At 39.7% G+C, this 26,011-nt stretch overlaps 1 protein-coding gene across 1 annotated transcript in view; it reads right to left on the bottom strand.

Moving 5' to 3' along the window:
• Positions 1-26,011, bottom strand: part of ELMO1 (engulfment and cell motility 1) — a 679,198-nt gene that overhangs the window by 580,717 nt on the left and 72,470 nt on the right. The window contains exon 4 of the mRNA XM_007950092.1: positions 666-716. Within this exon, the coding sequence (XP_007948283.1) occupies positions 666-716 (51 nt within the window). The remainder of the gene's footprint in view (positions 1-665; positions 717-26,011) is intronic.

The raw sequence follows: 26,011 nt of genomic DNA, 5'->3' as shown, positions 1-26,011 counted from the left end.
CCAAGGTGATAAATCTTTATGGAAGTAGACTGCCCAGTCTTCCTTCTGTGGAGTCGCTGGTGGGTTTGAACCAACAGCCTTCTAGTTAGCAGTCAAATGCCTTAGGCACTATGCCACCAGAGCTCCTTAATAACTGAACAAAGATTTAAAAAGTGTTTAAACTGATACTTTCTCCATCTCTCTCTCTCCAGTCTCCCTCTTCTGTCCCTCTACCTTTCTGTCTCTCTCACACACTCTCTTTCTCATATACACTTTCTCTTACATATGTTTGCTCTCTCGCTATATAAAGAAGTAACAGGCTGTCTAACTTTGTTTGCTTTCTTTGTTGTTTGAATTTGCTCGAGTGGATGTGTGGGCAGATAGGTAAAATGAATCCACTCAGCTGAATTATCCTATCTAAAACATGAAAATTGTTGAGATGACTGCCAAACCCTAACTTTATAGGTTTCACAGTCAAATAACCTGCTCTTATCAGTCTTCCTCTTCTGTAATGGAAAATATAAGAAGAGATATTCATATAAATCAAGAATCTGCAAGTGAGGACAGTCCAGACACTTTTTGTTTTGCATCAACATCAATCTCAAAAATTCATATCCTATAACTAAAAACAGTGGAATTGGAAGACAAAGAGTTTGTTAGAAAGCTATAAACTAGTATCAACTTACTGGAGATGTGGTTAATCGAAGAATAGTGCCATTTTTTATCTCATTGCGATTCTGGAAAAGAAGAAAAAAGTCTTTGTAAATCTTCAAGTAGAAACTTGGTAAAGAAAAGAACAAAAGCAAATAGAATCTCATAAGGAAACTCTATATAATAGATATTCTTATGATTCCATTTATTCTCACTTGAATAATTTTCAATTATTTCTATAAAGAATTTTTAACTGGGTCCCAGATGAGATGACTTTACATCAAGTCACAGACAATATTTAGCATGGAGGAAGCAAGTATAAACTCAAAGAGTAGGAATATGTAGCCAAGAACAGCAAATTAGAAAAAGTCATTTAAAAGGTTTTGAAGGACACGTGACACTGATTCCACTCCCAGGTATACACCTGAAAGAATGAAAAATATTTGCCCACAAATAAAAAACTTGTACAGGATATTCAAAAAAAAAGAAATAAGCTTACTGTCATCAAATCAATTCTGACTCACAGTGACCCCCCTTGGGTTTCCGAGATTAATGTAAATCTTTACATTAATAGATTGCCTCATCTTCCTCCCACAGAGAAGAAGCTGGTGGGTTTGAACCACCGACCTTCTGGTTAGTAGCCAAATGCCTTACCCACTACACCACCAGAGCTCCTACAGGATATCCATAGCAATATAATTCTTAATTGCTAAAAAGTGGAAACCAACCCAAATGTCCATCAACTGAGGAATGCATAGATACAATGCATTATCAGGCCGTAAAAAGTAATGATACATATCACAACATGGATAAACCTTGAAAATCTTATGTTAAGTGAAAGAAGCTAGACACAAAAGCCACTTACTGTATGATTCTACTTTTATGAAAAGCCTGGGACAGGCAAATCCATAGAGACAGGAAGGAGATAAGTGGTTTCTAGGGGATTGGGGGCAGTGACTGCTAATGGGAAGGGGTTTCTATTTGGGGTGATGAAAATGTTCTAAAATTGATTATGGGGATGGTGGCACGACTCTGTGAATGTACTAAAAACCACTAAATTAACACTTGAAGGGTGACTTTTATGTAAATTATATTTCAATAACCAGTTTGCTATCGGCGTCTGACAGGCTGGCGGTTTGAACCCATCCAGTGGTGCCAAGGAAGAAAGGCCTGGCAATTTTTTTCCATTAACATTACAGCCAAGTACACCTATGGAGCAGTCTACCCTGTAATATATGGGGTTGTCATGAGTTGGCAGGGACTTGACATCAATAGGTTTGGTTTTTGGATTGTTATATTTCAGGAAAGCTGTTACTTCTTTATAAAGATTACTAAGAGGCTTCGTTCCTTAACATTTGCTGGCCCTTCTACAAGTTGCTTGAAGTTGAGGACAAACCACATAACTGAGGTGATCTCAATTCAGTCTGGCTCCACTTGGCAAGTATATCTGAGGTGAGTGTTTGAAGCCATCACTCAAGCATCTTTGGCATTGAAGGTAGAATTCACTGACAGATTTCTTTTCTGAGTACGCACCATGCTCAGCTTCTAGGAGGTGGCCTAAAGGAGTCACCATGGACCCAGCCTTCTCCTGGACCCTAATGTCAGGAGGTTAATAAACATGCATCAAAGATCATGCCTCTGCCTCTTCTAAGACAAGCCACATGCTGTAATGTCCTCAGGATGCAGCAGGCACAATGAGGTGATAAGAGAATTTCTCAGGATAAGACACTAGAGTCACATGGAATACTTGCTCCCTAGCCAATTCCACCTACTTACTGGAAAATGAATTGTCTAAAAGAATTCACCTGGAAAGAGCCACTAGTCAGAGACAGACCACAGGCCAATGATCTCTCCCACAGAAAACCAAAACAGACATTTCACACCAAGGGCAGGAAGGTCTGAGAGCCTAATACAACCACATCAAAATCCTCTTCAGGAGCCTGGTCACACTGGAGCAATTCTAGCCCAACCAAGAATTCCCAGACGCGCTGGGCCAGATGCCTCTGGAGAGAACAAATGCCTCATCATCACAAGTGTGCAAGCAAGTGCTGAATGGCCACTCAATAGGCAGACTCAGATTTGAGATGGTGAAATAAACTTATGTCATTTTAAAAATCTCTTTCACTCTAAAATTATAGGGCTCTATGAGAAATCAAGAGAAAAATAGTGAGTATATAGAGTACTGAGGAAGTCAATTACGCAGCACATCTCTTCCATATTAAAGTCTTATGCAAACTGAGAAGCAAGAGAGTCAGAAGATAGAGAACAAAACACTTTATTAGTGATTTTATTAGTGATTTGGAGAACAAGGCTCAGTATAAGAGCCATTGAATACGGTAACTGAGCCCCTGGAGTAAGCAGACCTGTCCAGGTGAGATTTAAGGCAGGTTATTTCCCAAGAGACAAACCAAACCAGCTGTCATTAAGTCAGCTCGGACTCATGATGACTCCATGTGTGTCAGAGTAAAACTGTGCTCCACAGGGTTTTCAATGGCCGATTTTTTGGAAGTAGATCACAAAACCTTTCTTCTAGGTGCCCCTAGATAGACTGGAACTTCCAACATTTCTGTTATCAGGCAAGTGTATAACCTTTCTGTTATCAGAGACTCCACAAGAGGCCAAAGGGCCCAATTTATTCTTTTCAAATTTTCTTAGAGAAGGAGGCCATGAGGGTTTAAAGGTAATTTCCTCATGGAAATTTGGAGTGGAGGTAAGATATTCCTAGTAAGAGTGATAAATAAGGTAACATTTATTGAAATGAACTAGACTGAGATTTATTTATTTTTAATGGTTACTTAAGTAATAAGAAGAACGATGCTCATTTAAAGATAAGATATCAAAGCCACTAAAAGAACAAATTATTTGCCCAACATTAAAGTGAGACTTTGTCTCACCTACTTTGGTCATATTCTAAGAAGGGACCATTCCCTAGAGAAGAATATCATGCTTGGTAAAGTGGAGGGTCAACGAAAAAGGGGAAGGCCCTCAACAAGACGGATTGACACCATGGCAATAATGATGGGCTCAAGTATAGCAAAGATCGTGGGGCTGGCACATGACCAGACAGCGTTTCATTCTGCTAGACACAGGGTCATTATGAGTTGGAGACAACTCAACAGCACCTAACAACAACAAGGAGGGGGTAATGTCTCGAACCTAGGCAATCTGAAACCAGAGGCTGTGCTCTGTCTATTGAGCTGGAAAAGGAAGATGACCATGTTCTACATTTATCTATAAACCCAAAAAAAACAAACTCACTGCAGTTCCGAGGCAGTACCTCTATGGAAGTAGACTGCCCAGTCTTCCTTCCAAAGAGTGGCTGGAGGGTTTGTACCACCAGCATTCTGGTTAGCAGTCAAATGCTTCAGGCACTATGCCACCTTGTTGTTGTTGTTGTTGTTGTTGTTATTTGCCATCGAGTCGGCCCCGACTCATAGCGACCCCTTCTTGGGTTTCCGAGGCAGTATCACTACGGAAGTAGGAATGCCCAACCTTCCTTCTGAGGAGTGGCTGGTGGGTTTGAACCACCAGCCTTCTGGTTAGCAGTCAAGTGCCTTAGGCACTATGCTACCAGAGCCACCATAGCTCCTACATTTGTCTACAGAGGTGTGAATTCATCAGCTGGTGGACATATATGAGAGCAAAATAAGTCAGAGTCCTGTTATAACATGCTCTGCAGTTCCTAGGGGAGCCCCAGTGATACCAACAGGCTATGGGTGCTGGATAGGAGTATGACTGGAATAAAGTAGGTTTCCACCAGGCCCCCATGCTAATTCCTGCAGTACCACCTTACTTGCTAGACTCTAAATATGGACTTTTGTTGCTTTATTTTAAAAAAGCATTATTAAAATCACTGACAAGCTGGTTGCAGTGCAGTGAAATATTTATATGGCCCTTCTAGCCACAGTCTTGTAATACTCTCACCAAAACATTAGGTAGTACTATGCAAATAAGGTGCTTGTGACCCACCAAGGAGATTGGATAGCTTGTTAATAACACAAATAAAGTGCCTGACATCCTTGTGTGGGTGGGACCATGCAAATAAGGTATATAGAACCATAATGAAGGGATGGGTCAGTTTTGCCCTCCTGTTAGGCTTAAAAGAGAGTCAATCCCAAAGCAGAAAGGAGACATGACTACCGCCAAGAAGAGACAGGGGCAGAGCACATCTTTGGACTCCAGGTCCATGTGCTGGGAACCCCTAGATCCAGGAGACAAAGAGCTATAACACCAGAGATGGTGAGAGATGGCAAGAAGGAGCAGTAGAGAAATGATGGTAGCAGAAACAAGAGACCAGCACAAGACAGCAAAGCGGGCTTCAAGGTCCACAGAGCACAAAACCTCAGTGCCACTGAGTGAAGGCTTACTGGCAGAAAGGGGTGCCCCTGGGCAGTTGGTGGAGTTAGGTTTGCTGATCCACAGAGTTAGAGCTGAGCACCTTTGGGCCAAGGCTTGCTGGTGGAGTAGAGTGCTTCTGGGTACTTACTGGCAGAGCTAAAGAGCTTTGTAACATTTGCCCAACCAGAGCAGAGGCCAGGCTGATGGAACGAAGCCCAGAGAGACAGAGCTACCTGCAGGCACAGCTGAGAAAAGGCTGCCCTGATCAAAGAGCTGAATCCTGAGCATTCTTAAACCTGAATTGCAGCATGTTGGTTCACTAATGAATCCCATAATCATGAGCATTGTCTGTGAGTTCTATGTGGCCATTGCAATGAATTATTAACCCCAGTAGAGTAAGTGCTGTGGAAAGGACAGTTGGTGTTAGAATTTGTTAAAAGGTTGAAGTGTGGAAGCATGTCCACTTCATAGGAATCAGCCTTGGGCTATTGACTGTATCCTGGTCAGACACTTTGCCAGGCCATTTTTATACCGGCCTACCTGGATTAAAATTCTAGCGCTCCTACCAGCTGTATGTACTCACTGCAAGCTATTTAGCCACTGTGACCTTGTGTTTTCTCTTCCTAAAAAATGGACAGAACAATTCATTGCTTAGAGGGCTACTGTAAGAACTAGAGGTGTTATATATATATGCTATGCCTGGCCTAATATTAGCTTAAAATTAGGAGCGTTTAAGGCTGTTCCCGAGAGAGTAGCACCCATCCTTTTACCTGTACCTTCTCAGTCAGCAGTACATTTGCCTTCTCTCTCCGCCTTTCCCATGTTCTTTAATATTTTGCATTATGGAACAAAAAGATACATAGAAGAGCTACTCAAATGCTTTTAAAACTGTAAGGTCCTAACAGAAAAGTATTTGGTCCCTTGGTGACCGCAAAGGGTTTGCACTCCACTAGTAATCTAATGACTGGTAGGTTGAACCCACTCAGCAGTGCCCATTAAGAATGGTCTGGTATCCTGCTTCTGTAAAGATTACAACACAGAAAATCCTATGGTGCAGTTCTACTCTGTAACACACGGGGTTGCCATGAGTTGGAATCAAATCAATACCAATAGTTTTGTTTTTTCAATAGAAAACTGGATGAAACTCAAAGAGAAGGGCAATGGTAGATATCCACTTCAAAGACTATCTTCTGTCAGGAAAATCAAGTGGATCACATGTTTCACCATGTACTCATGACACCTCCCACTCCATAAGGAATGCCTAACTTGAAATATAAACTGTGGGAACTCTGGTGGCGTAGTGCCTAAGGCATTTGACTGCTAACCAGAAGGCTGGCAGTTCAAATCCACCAGCCACTCCTCAGAAGAAAGACTGGGCAATCTACTTCTGTAGAGATATGCCTTGGAAACCCAAGGACGGGTCAATATGAGTCAGATTCGACTCGACGGCAATGAATATGTTTTTTTGAGTTTAATGAAGCAAAGGTTTGCACTTGCTCTGGTTCCGTAAATTCCATTTTAGCACTGCAGAGAATACACTAAGAGCCTGGTCTCCAGGTGGGATGCCCAGATTTGTAGTGCATTCCATTTCCTTGCTGGCAACTTGGGGGAATCACATTATCTGTCCTTTTCCCAGCTTCTTTGGTGGAAAATGAAGATAATAAGAGAGTGCCTATCTCCTAAGGTTTATCTGAAGATTAAATGAAACCATCTATCACTAACATGTTAGAGCAGTGCCTAACATATAGCAAACGTTCATACACACACATAAAAAAAAAGTTAGCTAATTTATAAATCATAAAAATAACACTCACAAAATATACTGCTGTGCCATATTTGGTTTTCACTAGTTCTAAATGCAATCTGATAAACACGAATAAAAGTGTGATTGATCTATGTTACCATTAACCTGCAGAAAAATAAATATGAACAAATATATGTCTTTCTATAAGTTTGCTGGCATGACTAACAAGGCCTCTGCTAAGCAGCATGCTTCTCTTTGAAGCTGTGGACCCCATCACTCACTCTTTCTTTATACTTGGTTTTCCATGTCTATGTCAGAGGTGCATTTCTTGATGCAATCCTCCAAGTATTCAATAAGCAATGTGTGTGTAGGTGTGTGTGCATGCACATCTGAGTGCATATATTTGCATGTTTGATATTACTTATCTTGTTCATTAAATCTCCAGGAAGCACAATTTGTGCTCAACCGCTAATCTAAAGGTTTGTGGTTCAGACCTACCCAGTGGCACTGCCAAAGCAAAGTTCTGGAGATCTGTTTCCCTTACAATTACAGATAACAAAACCCTGTGGAGTAGTTCTGGCTCTGTAATACATGGAATTGCCACTAGTCGGAATTGACTTGATAGCAGCCACCACCAACAACAATTCCTTCTTCATTGGCTGTCTCCTCACCCCTCACTCCTCACCCCTGCCTCCAGAATTGTCAGCTCCATGGAGCAGATATTTTGGCAGTGGGTTTTGTTTACTTAGAATAGTGCCTGGCACATGGCTGGCACTCAAAAATATTTGTTGAATAAATGGCTGAACCAACTATATGCCAGTCTATAGGTGGGACACCAGGGTAAATACAAAGTTAAAGAAAATTTCATCCCTGTCTTCTGTAAATTAACTAATAGAGAGCAACAAGCATTCATTATATCTGTATCATCAGGAAGATGTAGGCAAGTAAGGGGGTGATTAGCACTGCTCAAGCACAAATGTGTGATGGGGAAACGGAAGAAAGGAATGGGAAGAGGGTGTGTAGCAAAGGTCTTATGTGGAGGGAACATTCAAGAAGGCTGTCAGCATAAGCAGAATTTCCCAAGAGAGAGGAAGAAACAGCATATGCCAAAGGAGGCAGGCAAGGACATGAGGACATCCTCATCAAAAAGAGAAAAGTCCTGTGTGCTCAACTGGAGGTGGAGATGTACAAAGAATGGGAAGATAGGACACTAGGAAGGTGACTGACCTTTAGCCATCTAGAAAGAGGGAGGGGGCAGGAGCGAATGAGGTGAAGTGCTGGCTCTGAGTTTGCAGTCAGTGACTGTGTTCTCTATGTGGAAGAGCCAGTCTGATAATAAAGTATCAGATACCAGTGTCAGATCACCCAATAAGCAATATAAGCACGGATTTATTTGTGCTTACTTACTAATATATAGTGAATAATTTCACATTTTTTCACCATATCAAAGATGCTGCTTCTAGGTATGGCTGGCATCTTTCTCTATCCCAGTTCAACAATGAATTCTTACAGAATCAAAGCTTCTTTTCAAATTTACAACCCCTGACACAGAAGGAGTACCTAGAAAGCAAGCTAAGCATGGGCTTACTTGTGCTCACTTATCTATAGTGAAGAGTTTCACGTGTTTTTCATCACATTATCTGCCCTTGTCTATATCTATGCTCCACAGGTAATAAGGACTAGGCTCATGCTTTGGAACAAGAATAGTGTGACCTGCTATATGAGAAAGAAGTCCAGTGCTTCTGGACTGAGAACAGAAACTATCTACCACACACTCAGCACCGACACTGAACAAAGCCTTCCTGCCTAGTTAACATGACTTTGTACTATTCCTCTGTGTTTCTTAGCATGACTCTATTCTTCTAGGAATCTCCTACCTAGGTAAATGGTTAGACTGCTCATTACAGGGACTACCTGACAGATTCCTTAAACTTTTCACTGGAAAACATCAACTATTTTCACCCCAAGATTCTTTGAATCTGTCACCTGGAAATTCTCTGCTATTTCCATCAATCCTGGACTGATGTATTGTGACTCATCTATGTTTTAAAAGATGTGTCTAAATCAAACTTCCAATTCTCAATTAATTCTGAACTTAACTTCTGTGATAGTCTCATTATTATTATAAATATATTTGTAATATATCATTGGTCTTTTTAACATTCTTCACATGTATAATTAATTCAGTGACATTAGCTACATTTATCATCTTGTTCAACTATTCCCTCCTCTGTTTCCAAATTTCCCCATTACCCTTAAGCTCACTGTCCTCTAAGCAATGAGTCACCATTTTACCCTTCCTCCTGTCCACTGCTGGTAACCACTAATAAACTGTGGCCTCTATACAACGTTTATTCTAGATATTTCATATAACTGGAATAATACAGTATTTTCCCTTTGTGACTAGTTTATTTCACTCAGCGTAATATTCTATTTTTTTTAATGTGTCAGTTTGGCTTAGTTACCAGTTGTCATTGAGTCATTGGAGGCTCCATGTGTTTCAGGATAGAATTGGGCTCTACTGGGTTTTCAATGGCTGACTTTTCAGAAGTAGATAACCAGACTTTTCTTTGGAGGTACTTTTGGATGGACTCAAAGTTCCAACCTATCTGTTCACTGCCCATTAACCATCTGTATCACCCAGAGACAGTCACCAGTTATTCAGTCAAACATTAATCGAGGAATTGCTGGGAAGGTAATTTTTAAATGTGGTAAAAGTCCATAATCAGTTGACGTAAAGTAAGGGAGATGATGCTAGATGTTCTAGGTGGGCCTGATCCAATCAGCTGATAAACCTAAATGCAGAGCTGATGTTTCTCTGAGGAGGAGGAGGAAATTCCACCTGTGGACAGCAGCTTCAGCCTGAGTTGCAGAGTTTTCAGCCTGCTGTACAGATTTTGGACTTGTCTAGCGAAATCCTATAAGTCAACTTCTTGCATTGAATCTCTTAATACAGGTAGTCCTCAACTCACAACATATTCAAGTTACAATCAACAGCACTTACAACTGTGGGGTTTTTTTTGTTTTGTTTTGTTTTTTGTACACTTATCATTAATGATATGCATTACATATAATGTTGCAGTGTGTAAACTGTTTCATCCCAGAAGTGCATGCCTACTGCCTTGAAAAGAGAATTCCTTTCAAGATTTTGGTGCTACTTGATAATCCTTCCACGCAGATGATCTAAACCAAGATATAAAGTGCTGTACCTACCTCCTGATACAACAGCTGTGGTTCAGCCTATGAATCAAGGTGCAATCATCACTTTCCAGGCATACTACCTACAGACTACGTTTGCTCAGGCAATAGCTGCAACAGATGGAAGTATAGTAGTAACGTTACATGGTTTCCAGAAGAATTATAATATTCTTCAGTGTATCTGGAACATTGCATCTTTCTGGGAGGAAGTTACAGAAAATGCATGCAGAGAATTAGAAAAAAAAAAATGGCTGAGCTATGTGAACACATTCCAAGCATTCCATCAGGATAATATGACGAAAGACATTGGTGGAAACATCATCCATATGGCAATCATGTGGAATTTAGAACTTGATGTTGCTAATGTGGAACAGTTCACAGATCATGAAGAAGGGAAATTGACAGCTCAAGACTTAATGGATTTTCAAAAGGAAAGAAATGCTGACGAAAGAAACAATGAGGAAGAGGGAGGAGAGAAGTTGTCAAAAAAATTTACAGTGAAAGGATTAGCTGAAATTTTTTCTAAACTAAATCAGGGGTTCAGTTACTTGAAAACCAGGACTCAAATACTGATTGCTTTGCTTAAGTTAACAGGCAGATTTGGGGAGCAATGAAAGGGTACCAGGAAATATATGAAGAAAAAAGGACCATACAGACAACTCTCACTAATTTTCTGAAAAGAAACACTATCCTCACTCCTAAGGATAATTCAGATGATTCAGAACTTTCCACAAGTGGAGTTATTACCACAACTGACAAAATGCCAACGTTACCCAACTCTTCTTCATCATCTGAGTAAATTTTTATAATTTGTCTACTTCTTTATGTATATATGTATTAAAATATATCTGTAATTTTATATGTAATGTTTCCAACCCCTAAAGACAAAAAAAGATCAGATTTACGAAAAATAAAAACCAAACACCCTGTCATCAAGTCGATTCCCACTCATAGTGACCCTGTAAGACAGAGTAGAACCGCCTCACAGGATTTTCAAGACTGTAATCTTTACAGAAGCAGACTGCCACATTTTTCTCTTGTGGAGTGGCCAGTATGTTTGAACCACCAATCTTTCAATTCACACCCAAGCACTCAATGACTGAACCATCAGGGCCACTGATAATAAACAGCAATAATAATGAAAACTAAACTAAACTATAATAATAATAATAATCCAAAGAAATATTTGATTTTTGTCACAATCAACTTACAGCAAAGTCGTTGGAACAGAGCCCTTTTTTAAGTCAGCAACTACCTATATATAGCTATTATTAGTTTTGCCAGGAGCTCTGGTGGTGTAGTGCCTAAGGCATCTGACTGCTAACCAGAAGGCTGGCAGTTCAAACCTACCAGCCACTCTTCCGAAGGAAGGTGAGGTAATCTACTTCTGTAGTGATACCGCCTCGGAAACTCAAGAAGGGGCACTATGAGTTGAAATCGACTTGATGGCAGTGAGTTTGATTTCTGGTTTATTAGTTTTGCCAAGATCATTATACAATGATGTCCTGGTTGGTCAAGTAGAGGGTTATTGAAAACAAAGAAAACCCTAACAAGCTGGATTGGCACACAATAGTCACAAAGCTGGACTCAAACATACCAATGATCATGAAGATGGAGCTGGACTAGGAAACAGTTGGTGCTGCGAGTTGGGCCTGACTCGACAGCAACTAACAACAAACAGCAATTAGTTTTGCTTCTCTGGTTGAACTCTGATCTTCTTACAGTGAGCAGTAAACTCAGCTTTGTGAACACCTTGTGTTTCAGGACAGAAACACTTGGGGAGTCAGCTTTCAGCAGGGTCAATCTTAGCAGTATTCACCTGAGGTAGGGTTCCCTTTCTCAGGTTGGACAAAGAAAACCACTGAATGACGACAGTTAAACGTGTGTAGAGAAAGAAAGGCAAGAAAAAAATGGGTGAAAGCTCCAATCCCTCCATATTGGATGGCTACCAAACCAAACTCACTGCCATCAAGTCGATTCTGACTCATAGTGACCCCCACTGGGTTTCTGAGGCAGTAAATCTTTACGGAACTAGATTGCCCAATCGTCCTTCTGCAGAGTGGCTGGCAGGTTTGAACCTCCAACCTTCTGGTTAGCAATCAAATGCCAGAGGCACTGTACACAAGAGCTCATTACATTGGGTAAAGGAGTCAGCAAAAATGGAGACTGTATCCATGTACTCACTGCACCAAGAAACTGCCACATGCCCCTCTCTGGGAACTTGGTGTTTAATCCTCCATCTCTCCTATGTTCCTCAGACCACCTGATTTAGATCAGTGCAGGTGTGTATTACAATGCATATTCCGGGCTCTAGCCCACATCCATTGAATCAGAGATCTGGGCTGTTGCATTTTCCACTATGATCCCAATTCTGAGACACAGCAAAGTTTGACAATCACTGCAGTCTAATTATTCAGACTATCCAGCACATGTGGAACACGTACTCCAAATTTCAAGGTAATAAAACTAATATATTCTGAGTCAGAGGCAAGCAACATTCATGCAGCTCCTCAAAAACTGAAGAGGAGAAAAGAAGCAAAAAGAACATTTCTGCAGGGAAATGTCTCAGTTGTATACAATGTACAAGAAGAATGACAAGTGGCCCAGTGAAAACCACTGAAAGCCTTGCTGTCATATTTACTCATACCCCCACAGTTCCAGACAGTACTAGCCCCTAACATCCACAGGCATCTCAATAAGATGTCTTTGTGTTTCTTTACAGAGCTAATTCATCGACATAGCCTCTATGTGGATTAGATAATGAGATCCTGCAGAAAACTGTCACTGTTGTCATATTTTTCCCTCTGAAATTTGTTTTTCTCAGTATTCCAACTTCCTACCTAGACAGATAAATTGTTATTCTTTGGTCAAAAATCCTAATTCCATCAGCCCTCTTCCCATTATTTAGCAAGGACAATAGAAGGCCCAAGGGGAGAGGACCCTAACAGCCCCCAGCATCCACGACACTAGAGGGTAGGCAGCTCCACAGTCGGCCTCCTGCCTGTGTTTCGCTTCCTCTCTTCTCTATCTCTGTCTCTCTCCAAATGAGAGGAGGTGCTCCGTTGGATATATAACTACAAAATAATGCTGCTATACAGATCCATGAGGAGCTCTGGTGGCACAGTGTGTAAGCAATTTGGCTGCTAACCAGAAGGTCAGCAGTTCAAACCCAACAGCTGCTCTACAGGAAGATGACGCAATCTACTTCCATAAAGATTTACAGCCTTGGAAATCCAATCGGGGTCACTGTGAGTCAGAATCGACCGATGGCAGTGGGTTTTCCATATGGATCTGATCTTTTTGTCCTTTATGTGTCCTCTGCTTGATCTTCACAGCTCCAAGCTGAACAAAATAAGTGCGGGACAGTATAGGATGGAGACACTGGTTGCTAGGTTACAGAGCAATGCCTTTAGGCATTAAGACTGCAGGTCTGACATTTGAGGAGGCATGTTATAAATACCCTAAAATACCCCCAAAAAACACCAAAACCAGAAAAAAAAAAAAAGGCTGAGAGCTGGGGTGAGGAAGTAAGGTAAGGAAGGCAAGATGGCAAAATGTTTTAAATCTCTACTTCTCAGAACAGAGATTTCAGTCTTCTCCAGGGTTATTCTCCACCAGGGACATTATCTTTACCACTCTCTTTTATGGCTTTAGCATTTTTTTCTCCATTACTTGAAGGTAATTTGACTTCTTATGCATTCTTTTTCTGCCCCTAAATGGATTCTAGGAATTCCCGAGTGGTGCAAAAAGTTATTGTGCTTAGCTGCTCACCAAAAGGTGAGCATAGAACAGGCTTACCTTAAAAGTACATGCACTATTTGACGTCCTGTTGAAAGAGTGCTAAAAATAAGGAATCCTTTCAACAAGACAGGGCAGTTGCTGCTTCTTTAGCTACATTTCACTTGGTAAGACTGCACATATACCTGCCGGCACCTGGTATCCAGTTCTCAGGACCAAACACTCGGGGTCAAACTCAAGCCATGTCTGTGGGTAAGAATTTATTAACGCTAATGTATTAAGAGTTTTCAAAAGTAATGCAAAGTAATGTGAGTGAGTCTTAGATGTGAGTCTTAGACTCAGCCTTGAAACCCAAGGCTGTCCCCTTGAGCACAGTGGCTCAAGTTAGCATCCCAGACAGTAGAACCAACACCAGCAAAGGCACAGTGTCAGCATTATGGGGGTGAGGTAAAATCTCTCCCTATGAGAGCTATGCAGGGAAAGTTAGTTAGAGGAAGAGATTAATGGAAGAGATTAATGGTCAAGTAGCCTGCAAAGTGTAGTAGATTGGAAGGAAGGAAGCCACAGGTGGAGCCTGGGCCAAATAACTTCCCACAGGCAGTCAATTCACTACAGTAGCCTCTTCAACAGAAAGGAGGCAAAATGCCCAGCTCTAAAGGTCAATTCTCTTCTCTGCTTTATTCCCCAATACAACAAATACAATAAACAATAGGAAAATATATAAGGATTTTGAGCAAGATTATTAATATGATGAAGGGGATGTTTTAGGGAAATGAACCTGTCAAGCAGCAGTGAACTGGAGTGAGGAGGGAGTTAAATCAGGGAGATTGGGCAAAGTGATGGAGGACTTCAGGAACACACCTTTGCTCCCATCATTTCAGCACTTGGCAGTTATTAAGTGATAGTACAAGTTACAACCACAGAACTGTGGCCCTGAGCATGTCCCTGTTTCCAAGTTAACAACTGGATAGATGAAGCCAAGATCCAAAAAGCCAGTAAGTAGTAGGTTCTAAGACAAAAATATCTGCCTTTCCTCTCATACATAGCTGGAGGGAGAGTAAACAGAGAAAATTTGGAGTAGATGATTTACAATGTATAATTAAAGTCTTAAAAATATTCCAAACCTAATTCTGTGAATTTATGCTACAGGAACATCAGAAATGCAGAGGGTGTTTTACAAAAGATGTCCATTGCTGCATTATTTATAACAAAGAAAAAAACCGAAACAAACCCAAGTATTCCAGTTATCAATTTATGGTCTCTGAACTGGAAATCCACCATTTTTTTGTCCTGTTTTGTGATACTGAGCTGGATGCTGAGGGCATTTCCCCTTTGTCAGATGGGAAAATATAAAATTTCACCAACAGAGGGCACTTGAGTAACCCTGTATGCTGGCAGGAAGGCACTTCCCCTTGGGATCCACCATTATTACCATTCAGTGTGGAAACCCTCAGTCTGGCCACACTGCATCCTCAGAGGTCAAGCTCTTCCTAACAGAAGCCTCTTCTAAGCAGCACTATCTGACCTACCTCTGAAAACCACGTCCTCTGACAAGTGTTTTGATTCCCCTCCCTCTGCAGCTTATATGTTCCTCTGGTAGCCATGACCTCTTTGAAGAGCCTCGGAATGTAGGAGTTATCCAATACTGGCCTTTAGTTCCTAATCTATCAACTTTTCCTTAGAGTAGAGGTCATAGCTACTTTCTACAATTGTTTCTTCTGAGCCCATTCAAGTCCTCTTTTACCCCTTCACTCATTGTTAACTAGCTTTTACAAGTTACCTATTCTTTGCATTAAAGTTTTCCCATCAAATAATGGTATCATTTCTGCATCCTGACTGGACCTTGACTGATACACTACGTGTTCCAAATGTCCCTTTTTACCAGTTGTATCAAGCCAAGCACATTAACTGTTTACACCACCCAGTGCCTCCAAATATCCCCTAATATGAAGGAAATTAAGATAAATTACAGTAAAATAAACCAATGAGACATAACATAGCCAATGAAATGTCATTATGAAAGACTGTTTTATCATATGAAAACATGTCACATTGTATTGTCAAGTGAAATAAAATAGGCTGCAAAACAGTATCGCAGCATGATTCCAAATTTATAAAATATAACGAGGGTGTATGCACTGGAAAAACACTGATGCCCAGGTAGGCAATCATGTTAGTAATACTTTTCACTTACGATACGTGAAAGCAAGAAAGAATACAGGAAGAATGCTTGACAGTGTGGGCATTTGCCAAACCCAACTAATGAAGATGGTCTATATTTCTCAGGGAGAAAGCTACCTCACTGGTTTTGGACAGAAGGGACCTGCCCAAGTTGAGGTGAACCACGTGTAGCTGGCCTTCCCCAGAATCCTCATTTTCCATCCATCTGAGACAGGGACTTGATGTCAGCCCTTCTTGTGGCCACCAATTTGGACCTACCCTCCAATCAAAGGACATGTGCAAATGTTTAAACCTGGATTGCAATGGGCAAGTCAAAGCCTGTGGTCTCAGAAAGCCACAGCTGCTGGAGACAAGAGTTGCACTTATAGGAAAGAAACTTGTGTTTGCAAAAAAAAACATGTTTAAAGGGCCATTCCAGTGGCATTGGCACTGATCACTGAGGATGCTACTGCAGCTGGGAAAACACTGACTCTATGGCAAAATCAATACATATTTGGAGAGAGAGAGAGATGTAAAGCTTTACAACACTAGGAGCTATGGAGGAAAGCACCAGAGGTGGAGGCACCAGAGGATGGAGGGTTGACTACCCTTGAGGATGGGTGGAATGCACCAGATTCAAACCTCGGGTTTCCCATGTAACAGCTTTGTGTCCTGAGCATTTGGCACAGTATCTGGCACACAGCGAGTGCTCAATAAATATATGGTAAATGAAATCATGTACATCACAATATCCCTGGGCCTGTCTTTACTCACTGCTGCATAGTTGTTGTTGTTGTTGTTGTTGTTATGTGCCGTCGACCCAATGTCAGACCCGACTCATAGCGACCCCTCCTTGGGTTTCCGAGGCAGTATCACTATGAAAGTAGGTTGCCCCATCTTCCTTCCGAGGAGTGGCTGGTGGGTTTGAACTGCCAGCCTTCTGGTTAGCAGTCAAGTGCTTTAGCCACTGTGCTACCAGAGCTGTGTAAGGATGGTAATAATTACACTGCATAGTGTTGTTATGGGCATTGTTGTTATTGTTAGCTGAAATAGATTTGGTCCCCAACTCATGGCAGTGCAATGCACAATGAAACTGCCCAGTCCTGTGCCACCCCCATGACCATGTGCAGATTGGACCATTGTGATCTGTAGGGTTCTCACTGGCTGGTTTTCAGAAGAAGATCACTGAGCCTTCCCTCCTAGTTCATCTTAGTCTGAAACCTGTTCAGCATCATAGCAACACTCAAACCACACTGACGGATGGTGGTTGAGCATGAGGTGCTTTGGCTAGGAATCAAACCGTGGTGTACTGCATGGAAGGTGAGAATTCCACCACTGAACTATCATGGCCTTGGGGATTATTAATTAGATGGAATTAATAAGGCCTCTGCCAGGTACCTGGCAATACAAACATATTATTAACAGAGAGGAGGTGGATTCTGTACTGGATACCAAAAGATACGTGGAATTCTGCCAGATATAGACGGGCGAAAGAGTGTCAGGCAGAGGAAATACTGCTCAGCTCATTTTGCTCCCCTGCCTCAGACTCTGCAATGCAGGGATCTGTGTTTTCCTACCCTGGCCATGGATGATTTGGCAGCCAGGCAAAGCCTATAGATCACTTCTTTCGATGTTTTTAAATACATGAAATAAACTACACAAGTATGTAAATGAACCATTTACCAACATATTTGTTGGTTGTGTTATATGTGCTGCTTTATTAATGCAGTTGTCAGCAAACTTCTTTACACAAAAGGCCAGAGAGTAACTATTTTAGGTGTCATGTGCCAGGAAAGTCTCTTTTTCAGCTACAATACATAAACTATGACACACAAATGAATGGGCACGACTGTGTTCCAATAAAACTTTATTTACAAAAATAGGCAGAGGCCTGTATTTGGTCCATGAGCTATAGTTTATTATCCCCTCTATCGATGCATGAAATAACAAGATATATTATAAAGTTTAATAACCACCATAATTTCTAGTTAGGTTGATGTTTGTAAATGACATTTAAGACACCCATAATAACAGTACCAAATGGAAATAAATATCTATGATTTCTACTGGTAACAAAGGCTCAAATACTATTTATACTACTGTGGCTACATTCATGATTGAAACAATTGCTAATTTTCATTTTCATAAAGCTGCAATTGTCTTCCTACACAAGTTCATGGGCCCCCAGGTTAAAATTTCTGCATAAAATTTCCATTGTATGCAGAAAAAAATCCAAATTCCTACCTTAGTTCAGAAGACTCAGCATGATGAGGCTCACAGCCAGCACTGACAATCACACCTAAAGCCACAGCATCCGGCATCCCTGACACCTAAGAAAAGTTATGAACAGCCGCACATACCTACAGCTACTGTGCTCTGAGGCTCATACAGCTGTCGAGAAGCATTCCCAGAAATTCATCTGTTGCAGCCCTAAGAGGAAGGGCCCTAGTCTGCGAGAAGGCCAGATAAAGGCCCTGGAAAAGTGGAACCTGGGCTGAGGGCCAGAAGTGAAAGAGTCCAACAGCATATGCTAGACAACAGGTAGCCTTAGCTTGAACCCCAGTGGAGGTTCTTTACTTCTATCTTCTCTTATTCCCCTCCTTGTACCAGGAGTGAAGTTGGAGATATGTAGATGCTTCAAGAGGAGTTAGTCAAGATACTAGACGCAAATGGAAGGAATGAACCAGTCAAACCTTAAAGTGTATACAAAACTCATCTGCATCTAAGCTTTTTTTCCTGCTCCTTCACTGAAGAGCAGGAAAAAAGCTCCGATGCAGAAGTTGTCTGTCTTGTGGGAAAAACTAATGCTACTGAAGCCCAAGTGCTAGTGAGGTAAATCAGTTGCTATGGAAGCAACTCTGACTCATGTGACCCCACGTGTTCCAGGGTAGAACAGTGTTTCATAGGGTCTTCAAAGACTGATTTTTAGGAAGCAGATCAGCAGGTCTTCCCTCTGAGGCACGTCTGGTTGGATTCAAATCACCCAGATCTAAGCACATTAACTGTACCACACAGGGACTTCATTATTGACCAAACCAAACACTACCATCAAACTGATTCCAACTGATAGTGACCCCCATTGGATTCCTAAGGTGGTAAATCTTTATGGAAGTGGACTGCCTTTTCTTCCTCCCGTGGAGCAGCTGGTGAGTTTGAACCTCTGACCTTCTGGTTAGCAGCCAAATGCTTTACCCACTATGCCAACAGAGCTCCTTTCATTAATGAGGTAAAGAGCAATAAAAAAAAAAATAAAATAAAATAAATGCTATTTCAATCAGGATAGGTCTTTTCCTTAAAAGTGGATCCAATAATAATGACCAGAGAAAGCATTTCTTTTATACACTTATCCTTTACCACTAACGTATCTAACCAGATGAATTAACTAATGGGTACTAAGGGACATCTACTTGGTGAATTAAATGCTTTTTCACATAGAGTCCCTATAATGAGATTTTGGTTTTTACTATAAAAAAGATCTTGCTAAACAAAATGGCATACATCAGGGAAACATTAGACAATTTAAAAGTAAAGCCATTTAGCAAAAAATAAAGAGTTATACAAAACTCTATTCAAATCCACATTGTAAAACTTACTTACTAGTTATGCAACCATAAGCAAGTTACTTAATTGCTCTAGCAACTTATTTAATTTTTTAAAAGGAGGAAATACACTAAGAAATATATCCCAGTGTATTTGTAAAACTTAATTAACCTCAACACAGAGTATGCCTTATACACAGCAAGCACATAATAAATGTTACATAAGGGCTCTAACAATAGAAGTAATTAAAAACAAACACCACACCATTTCCGATGGATACAAAATTATGAGGCACCAAGACTTCAGGAAAGATTGAGGAATAGGCAAACAAGCGACACAGACCTTCTTCAACAAAGAAAAGAAAAAACAATTGCCAGAGATACAGAAGACAATCTTGGAGCCCTGAGCTTTGAAAGGAACTATATAGAAGTGGATTAGGCACCAACTAGTAAAAAAACCTGCATGAAAAAGAACCTAAGAATAGGCTCCATTTGCCAAGGTCAGCAAGAATATATGAGAGACTGACAACAGGAAAGGAGGCAGGTGGTGAGGGTATAAGTGCTGTCAACTAGTGAATAGAGGAGCACAGCACAGTACCCTGCTTGCATAGATAACATACAAAGAAAACTAAAATCATGGGCAACTCACTGCAACATACAACCACCAATTAAATATAATCACAAAAACATCGCAATGCCTCAGAGACAACAGAGCATCATAGTCCACACAAGAAGCAAGATAAAGCAGGAGAAACAAGGGACCAGGATATAGACCCAAAACATATCCCTGAAGAAGATGCAGCACTGGAACTCCCTGATAAGGAATTCAAAAGAATTATATTTAGGTATCTTCAATGAATTGAGAGACAGATCAAGGAAAACACATAGAAAACCCTAGAACAATTTTAAAAGACAATACAAGAACAAAATGACAAATGAAAAATTACAGATGATACAAAAATCTACAGACAGAAATCCAGAAGATTAATACTAAATATTCAGAAATAGATAAGACATTGAATAGGCAAAGGAGCAGAATTGAATCAATGGAAGACAGAATTGGTGAGATTGAAGGCAAATACCTGAACACTTCTTCAGAAAGGGATCAATCAGAAAAAAGATCAAAACAAAATGAAGAAAGCCTAAGGTTCACATAGAATACCATCAAAAGGAATAACCTACATGTCATTGGAATTCCAGAACAGGAAAAGACAAATAAAACCACAAAGAAAATTGTCAAAGATTTGTTGGAAGAGAATTTTCCTGGTATGATGAAGCATGAAAATACATTCATTCAGGAAGTCCAACAAACCCCAAACAGGATAGACCCCAAAAGAAAATCACCAAGACATATATCATCGTCAAGCTTACCAAAACCAAAGACAAAGAAAATCCTGAAAGCAGCACAGGAAAAACAATAGTTACCTACAAGGGGTAACCAATAAGACTAAGCTCGGATTTCTCCTCAGAAGCCATGCAGGGGAGAAGATAATGGGATGGTATATATAAAACCCTGAAAAAGAAACATTTCCAACCAAGAATTATGTACCCAGCAAAACTGTCCCTCAAATATGATGGTGAAATTAGGACATTTCCAGATAAGCAGAATTTAAGGGAATTTGTTAAAACCAGACCAACCTTACAAGAGATCCTAAAGGGAGCCCTTTGGACAGAGAAGCAACAACAGCCAACAACAACTGATCATTAACACACATGATGATGATATAACCCAGAAACCAACCCAGCTGTGGAAGTATCCAGAGTAAAGAAGCCTACAAAACTGTAAAGAGGGAACAAATGAGGACAACTACAGATCAAAAAGAGGGAAAAAACTGTGTCATTACAGAACTTCTAGATGGCAGGGAAGTCAAGACAACTACAAGATAGAACGGACTGTTCTAAACTTGGGACGAAATCTATAAATCACAGGGTAACTTCAAAAAAAAAAAAAAAAGGAAAACCTTCACATCAAAAAAGAGGACCAGCATAAATATTCAGCAAATACTAAAACAATAGCAATGAAGGAAGTGGTAACATGATTCATAAACAAAATGAGCTCAACATAGAAAATAATTATATGGAACAAAGAAATCAACACCACAAAAAAGAACATAACAAAAATGACAGCAACAAATTCATATTTGCCAATAATTACATATCTGGCAAGGGACTTATTATCTCCAAGATTTATAGTGGAAGAGTGGATGACCAAACTGTGGTACATACACATAATGGAATGCTATGCAGCACTAAAGAATAATGTAGAGTCTGCAAAACACTGCATAATATGGATGAACTTGGAGAACATTATGCTGAGTGAAATAAGTCAATCACAGAAGGACAAATATAGTATTAGTTCGTTGTTGTGGAGGGTCAAGGAGAGGTTTATATATGAGGGAAACTTTCTTTGTTGGTTGCCAGGGGTAGGGGAAAAGGGAGGGAACACTGCCCCCCCCCCCAAAAAAAAGCATCAACCCATGTCACTTTAGTTTTGTGTATTTCATTGTACATAAATTATATTTCAATAAAATGCATTAAAAAAATTGTGAGGCACCTAGGCACACATTTTAGTAATATATATAAAAACTTTATGGGGAAATTTATAAAGCTTTACTGATGAACATTAAGGAACATTCCAACAAATGGAAAAAAATATTGTTTTCATGGATGGGAAACCTAATATCCTAAAAAAGCATATTTCCCAAAAGAAATCCATAAATTATATTAAATTGTATTCAAAATCCTAATGAGATTTAATAAACTGATGCTAAAATGTTTATGGCAAAGTAAAAAACCTAGACTAGGCAGGGCAATTTTAATGAAGGATCACTTTAAAAAAAAAAACTTACTGTGATTTGGATGTAATTTTACATAGCAGATTTGTTTTACACTCAACAGTTCATACACATTTTGTTTCACGATACTGATTATAATATCCACAATTGAACACGGAACTGTTCTCTTCCCACCTCCTCCCTGTGGTTCCCCTTCCCCGTGTCCTTCTTACCTATGCATGCCTGTCTGCATAGCTTTCTCCTTGTGCAAATGCTGCCCTTCTGATCTCCCATCACTGACTGTTCTATGGAGTGCATCTCCCTGGAATAGTTCTGCAGCTCATAGCCCTGTCTGCTGTTTGGCTGGGAGGTTAACCCAGGAGTGAGTCCAATTCTAGGCCCAAAGGGTAACATGGGGCCATAGTCTCAGGGATTTCATCAGTCTCTATCTGACCAGTAATCCTGGTCTTTTTTATGTTTTTTAATTTTGTTCTACATTTTTCTCCCACTTAATACAAAATCTCCAATTCTGATCCATTTCCAAGTGGTGGGCATTAGTAGTGGGGCACCATGTAGTTCTTCCGGTCTCAGGGTCATGTAGGCTAAGGTTTCTATGGTTCATTAGCCCCTTGGACTGACTATTTCTATATGTATTTTATTTTCTTCACTGATGAATTTCATTCTACTGGATATCAAGTTACTAAATTACTAAATTGTAATGATCAAAACTATATGGTAATGAAACAAAACAGAGAGCCACAGAGAGACCAATATTCACAAGACTTGACATATCAATTAGATGAGTGCATTGAAAAGACAAAATTAGATCACTCTCATTCACACAGACACACACACACACACTTTCAAAATGGGTTAACAATCTTTATGATAATCAAAACTTTCTAACTTTTGAAAGAAAACCAGAGAGAATAATCTTTATAACATATAAACAGGTAAAGGTTTTTAAACATGACACCAAACACTCAAATATAAAGAGAAAAAATGATAAAGCTGATCATATTAATATTATTTTATAAACTTCTTTTTGATAATAGGTATCATTAAAAAGTTGAAAAGATGGTGATGGAATAGGGGTAGGTACATAAAAAGGATTTTTGTCTGAATCCTATTAAAAAACTACTATAAATTACTGTGAATAAAATTCCTATCCTTCTCCCCCTCCCACTGTTGGATAAAGACTATACTGGCAGTTTATAGAAGGGAAACCTGATGAGATAATAAACACAAAAATATATGTACAGCCTCAGTAATAAGGAAAACGCAAATTAAAGCCACAGAAGTCTCATTACATCCCCATCCAGGTGGCTGAAGTTAACAAGACTATAAGAACAATCAATCACTCACGGAAGAAGCAGTCAAGAAATCAGACATCATATTGTACTGGGCAAATATGCTGCAAAACTCACTCACTGTCACCAAGTGTTGCAAAAGACCTCTTTAAAGTGTTAAGCAACAAAAATATCACTTTGAAGACGAAGGTGCACCTAACCCAAGCCATGGTATCTTCAATCATCCTTTATGCATGTGAAAGCTGGGGAACGAATAAGGAAGGCCCAAGTATTGTTGATGCCTTTAAACTGTGGTGTTGACAATGATTACTGAAAATACCATGGACTCCCAGAAACACGAACAAATCTGTCTTGGGATAAGTGCAACTGAAATGCTCCTTACAAGCCAGAATGGCATGACATCATCTCACCTACTTTAGTCATGTTGCCAGAAAGGACCAGTCCCTGGAGAAGGATATCATGCTTGGTAAGTTGAGGGTCAGTGAAAAAGGGGAAGATCCTCAACAAAATGGATTGAAACAGTGGCTGCAAAGATGTACTCAAGCACAGCAAGGACTGTGAGGATGGCGCAGGACCAGGCAGTGTTCGGTTCTGTTGTACATAGGGTCGCTGTAAGTTGGAGCCTTCTTGATGGTGCCTAACAACAACTGGTTAGGAGGTGCAGAGCAGGAACTCTGTTATCTTGTTTGTTGGACTGAAAGCTGATAGAACCACTTTGGAAAGAAATTTGGCAATACTTAGCAAAACTAAAACTAAAGGAGCTCTGGTAGCATAGTGCCTAAGGCACTTGACTGCTAACCAGAAGGCTGATGGTTCAAACCCACCAGCCACTCCTTAGAAGTAAGGTTGGGCAATCTACTTCCATAGTGATTCTGCCTCAGAAACTCAAGGAGGGGTTGCTATGAGTCAGGGGCCGACTCGACAGCACATACAAAAACAACAACAGTAAAACTAAAGAGTCCCTAGACAGTGCAAATGGTTAATGCATCCTGCTACTGACAGGAAAGTTGGCTACTTTATAGGTTTTCCATGCAAAGATACCTCAAGAAAAAGAGTGTACCCTGAGATGCCTCAGAAAAAAAAAAAAAAAAAACCTGGCAATCTACCTCCCAATTCTGAAAGATCAGCCATGTAAAACCCAACTGGTAGTACTGGTACTAGTAAAGTTTATGATAACCCAGCAGCTTTCTGCATTTTATTCTAGAGAAACTTTCAAAAGGTTCACAAGAATTCATGTTCATTAAATTACTGTGTCATAAAACATGGGGAAACAATTGCTTATCGGTAGGGAAACAGAAATATCAACTGTTTTATTCATGTATGGAAGATTATACATAATTCACCTCAAAAAATAACTTGGAGTGAAAAAATTAAATTACAAAAGGGTACATGCAGTATAATACCAATAATTTAAAATTTCAAACACAAAACAATTTATATATTATTTACGAATAGATATATATGTAAAAAAATCTATAAAACATTCATGAGAATAATATATGTCAATTTCAGGCTAGTATTTACCTCTGGGAAAAGAAAGATGGAAGAAGAGTTGGGGAAAAAAACGATGAAGTAAGGCTTTAGCTATACTTACAGATGATTGATTGTTTTCAGATGAACTGAAGCAACAGACAAAATGTTATCACCTATTAACATCTAGATGTTTGGGTACATGGGTATCACTTATATTATTGTTTATACTTAGTGGTATTTTTGAAGTACTATTTGATTTCAAGTTTTTAAGTTACTATTTAATTCTGCTTAAAAAAAAATAAAAGACTATTACTAGTGTAAAACTCATCTGTCTGAATCCAAAGCAAGGAATGAATTTCTTACATCTATGCATTACTTTGTAATGAGAGAACAATTAAAGATAAACATATATTTTAAAAACAATGTGCTGGCTATAAATTAGCCTTGCACAATGCTCTTGCCTTATCCTTGCCAACAATTACATTCTTAAAACAACCAAAATGCAGTCTTTTTAAAAAGTGCTTATTAGTCAAGGCAGTGGTTTTCAAATAATGGAATCCTTTTGTTCTAGAAAGAAAAAAAACACATAATGCTTCAGAACCTAAAATAGACATAGAGATATTTTCTTAATATGAATATGTTTTATAAGCTTAGGTTTGTAAAGCTTTGTTTTATTAAGGTAATCAGCAGGAGCAATTAGGTTTTTTATTAACATAAAAATTCAATTATCTGGTATTATGGATGATCATTACAGTATCAAAATCAAAATACTGAAATGTATATGGAAAAATAAAACACCTAGACCAGGCATGGCAATTTTGATGAAGATTCATTCTACTTGCTATAAAGTCTTATTCCCAAATTACTAAACCGTAATGGTCAACAACACTGTATGGTAATGGAACAAAATAAAGAGCCATTGAAGGACCTATATTCACAAGACTATGTAATAATATAATGAGCTTCCATATTCCACTTAGATTTTGTTGTTTTTTTCATACTCAATAGGAGTTCTGGTAGCGTAGTGCCTAAGGCACTTGACTGCTAACCAGAAGGCTGGCGGTTCAAACCCACCAGCCACTCCTCAGAAGGAAGATGGGGCAATCT

The sequence above is a fragment of the Orycteropus afer genome, unplaced genomic scaffold (genome assembly GCF_000298275.1).
Source record: "Orycteropus afer afer isolate SDZICR_OR568_19922 unplaced genomic scaffold, OryAfe1.0 scaffold00263, whole genome shotgun sequence".
NCBI lineage: Eukaryota > Metazoa > Chordata > Mammalia > Tubulidentata > Orycteropodidae > Orycteropus > Orycteropus afer.
This window is presented reverse-complemented; position numbering and strand designations above follow the sequence as displayed.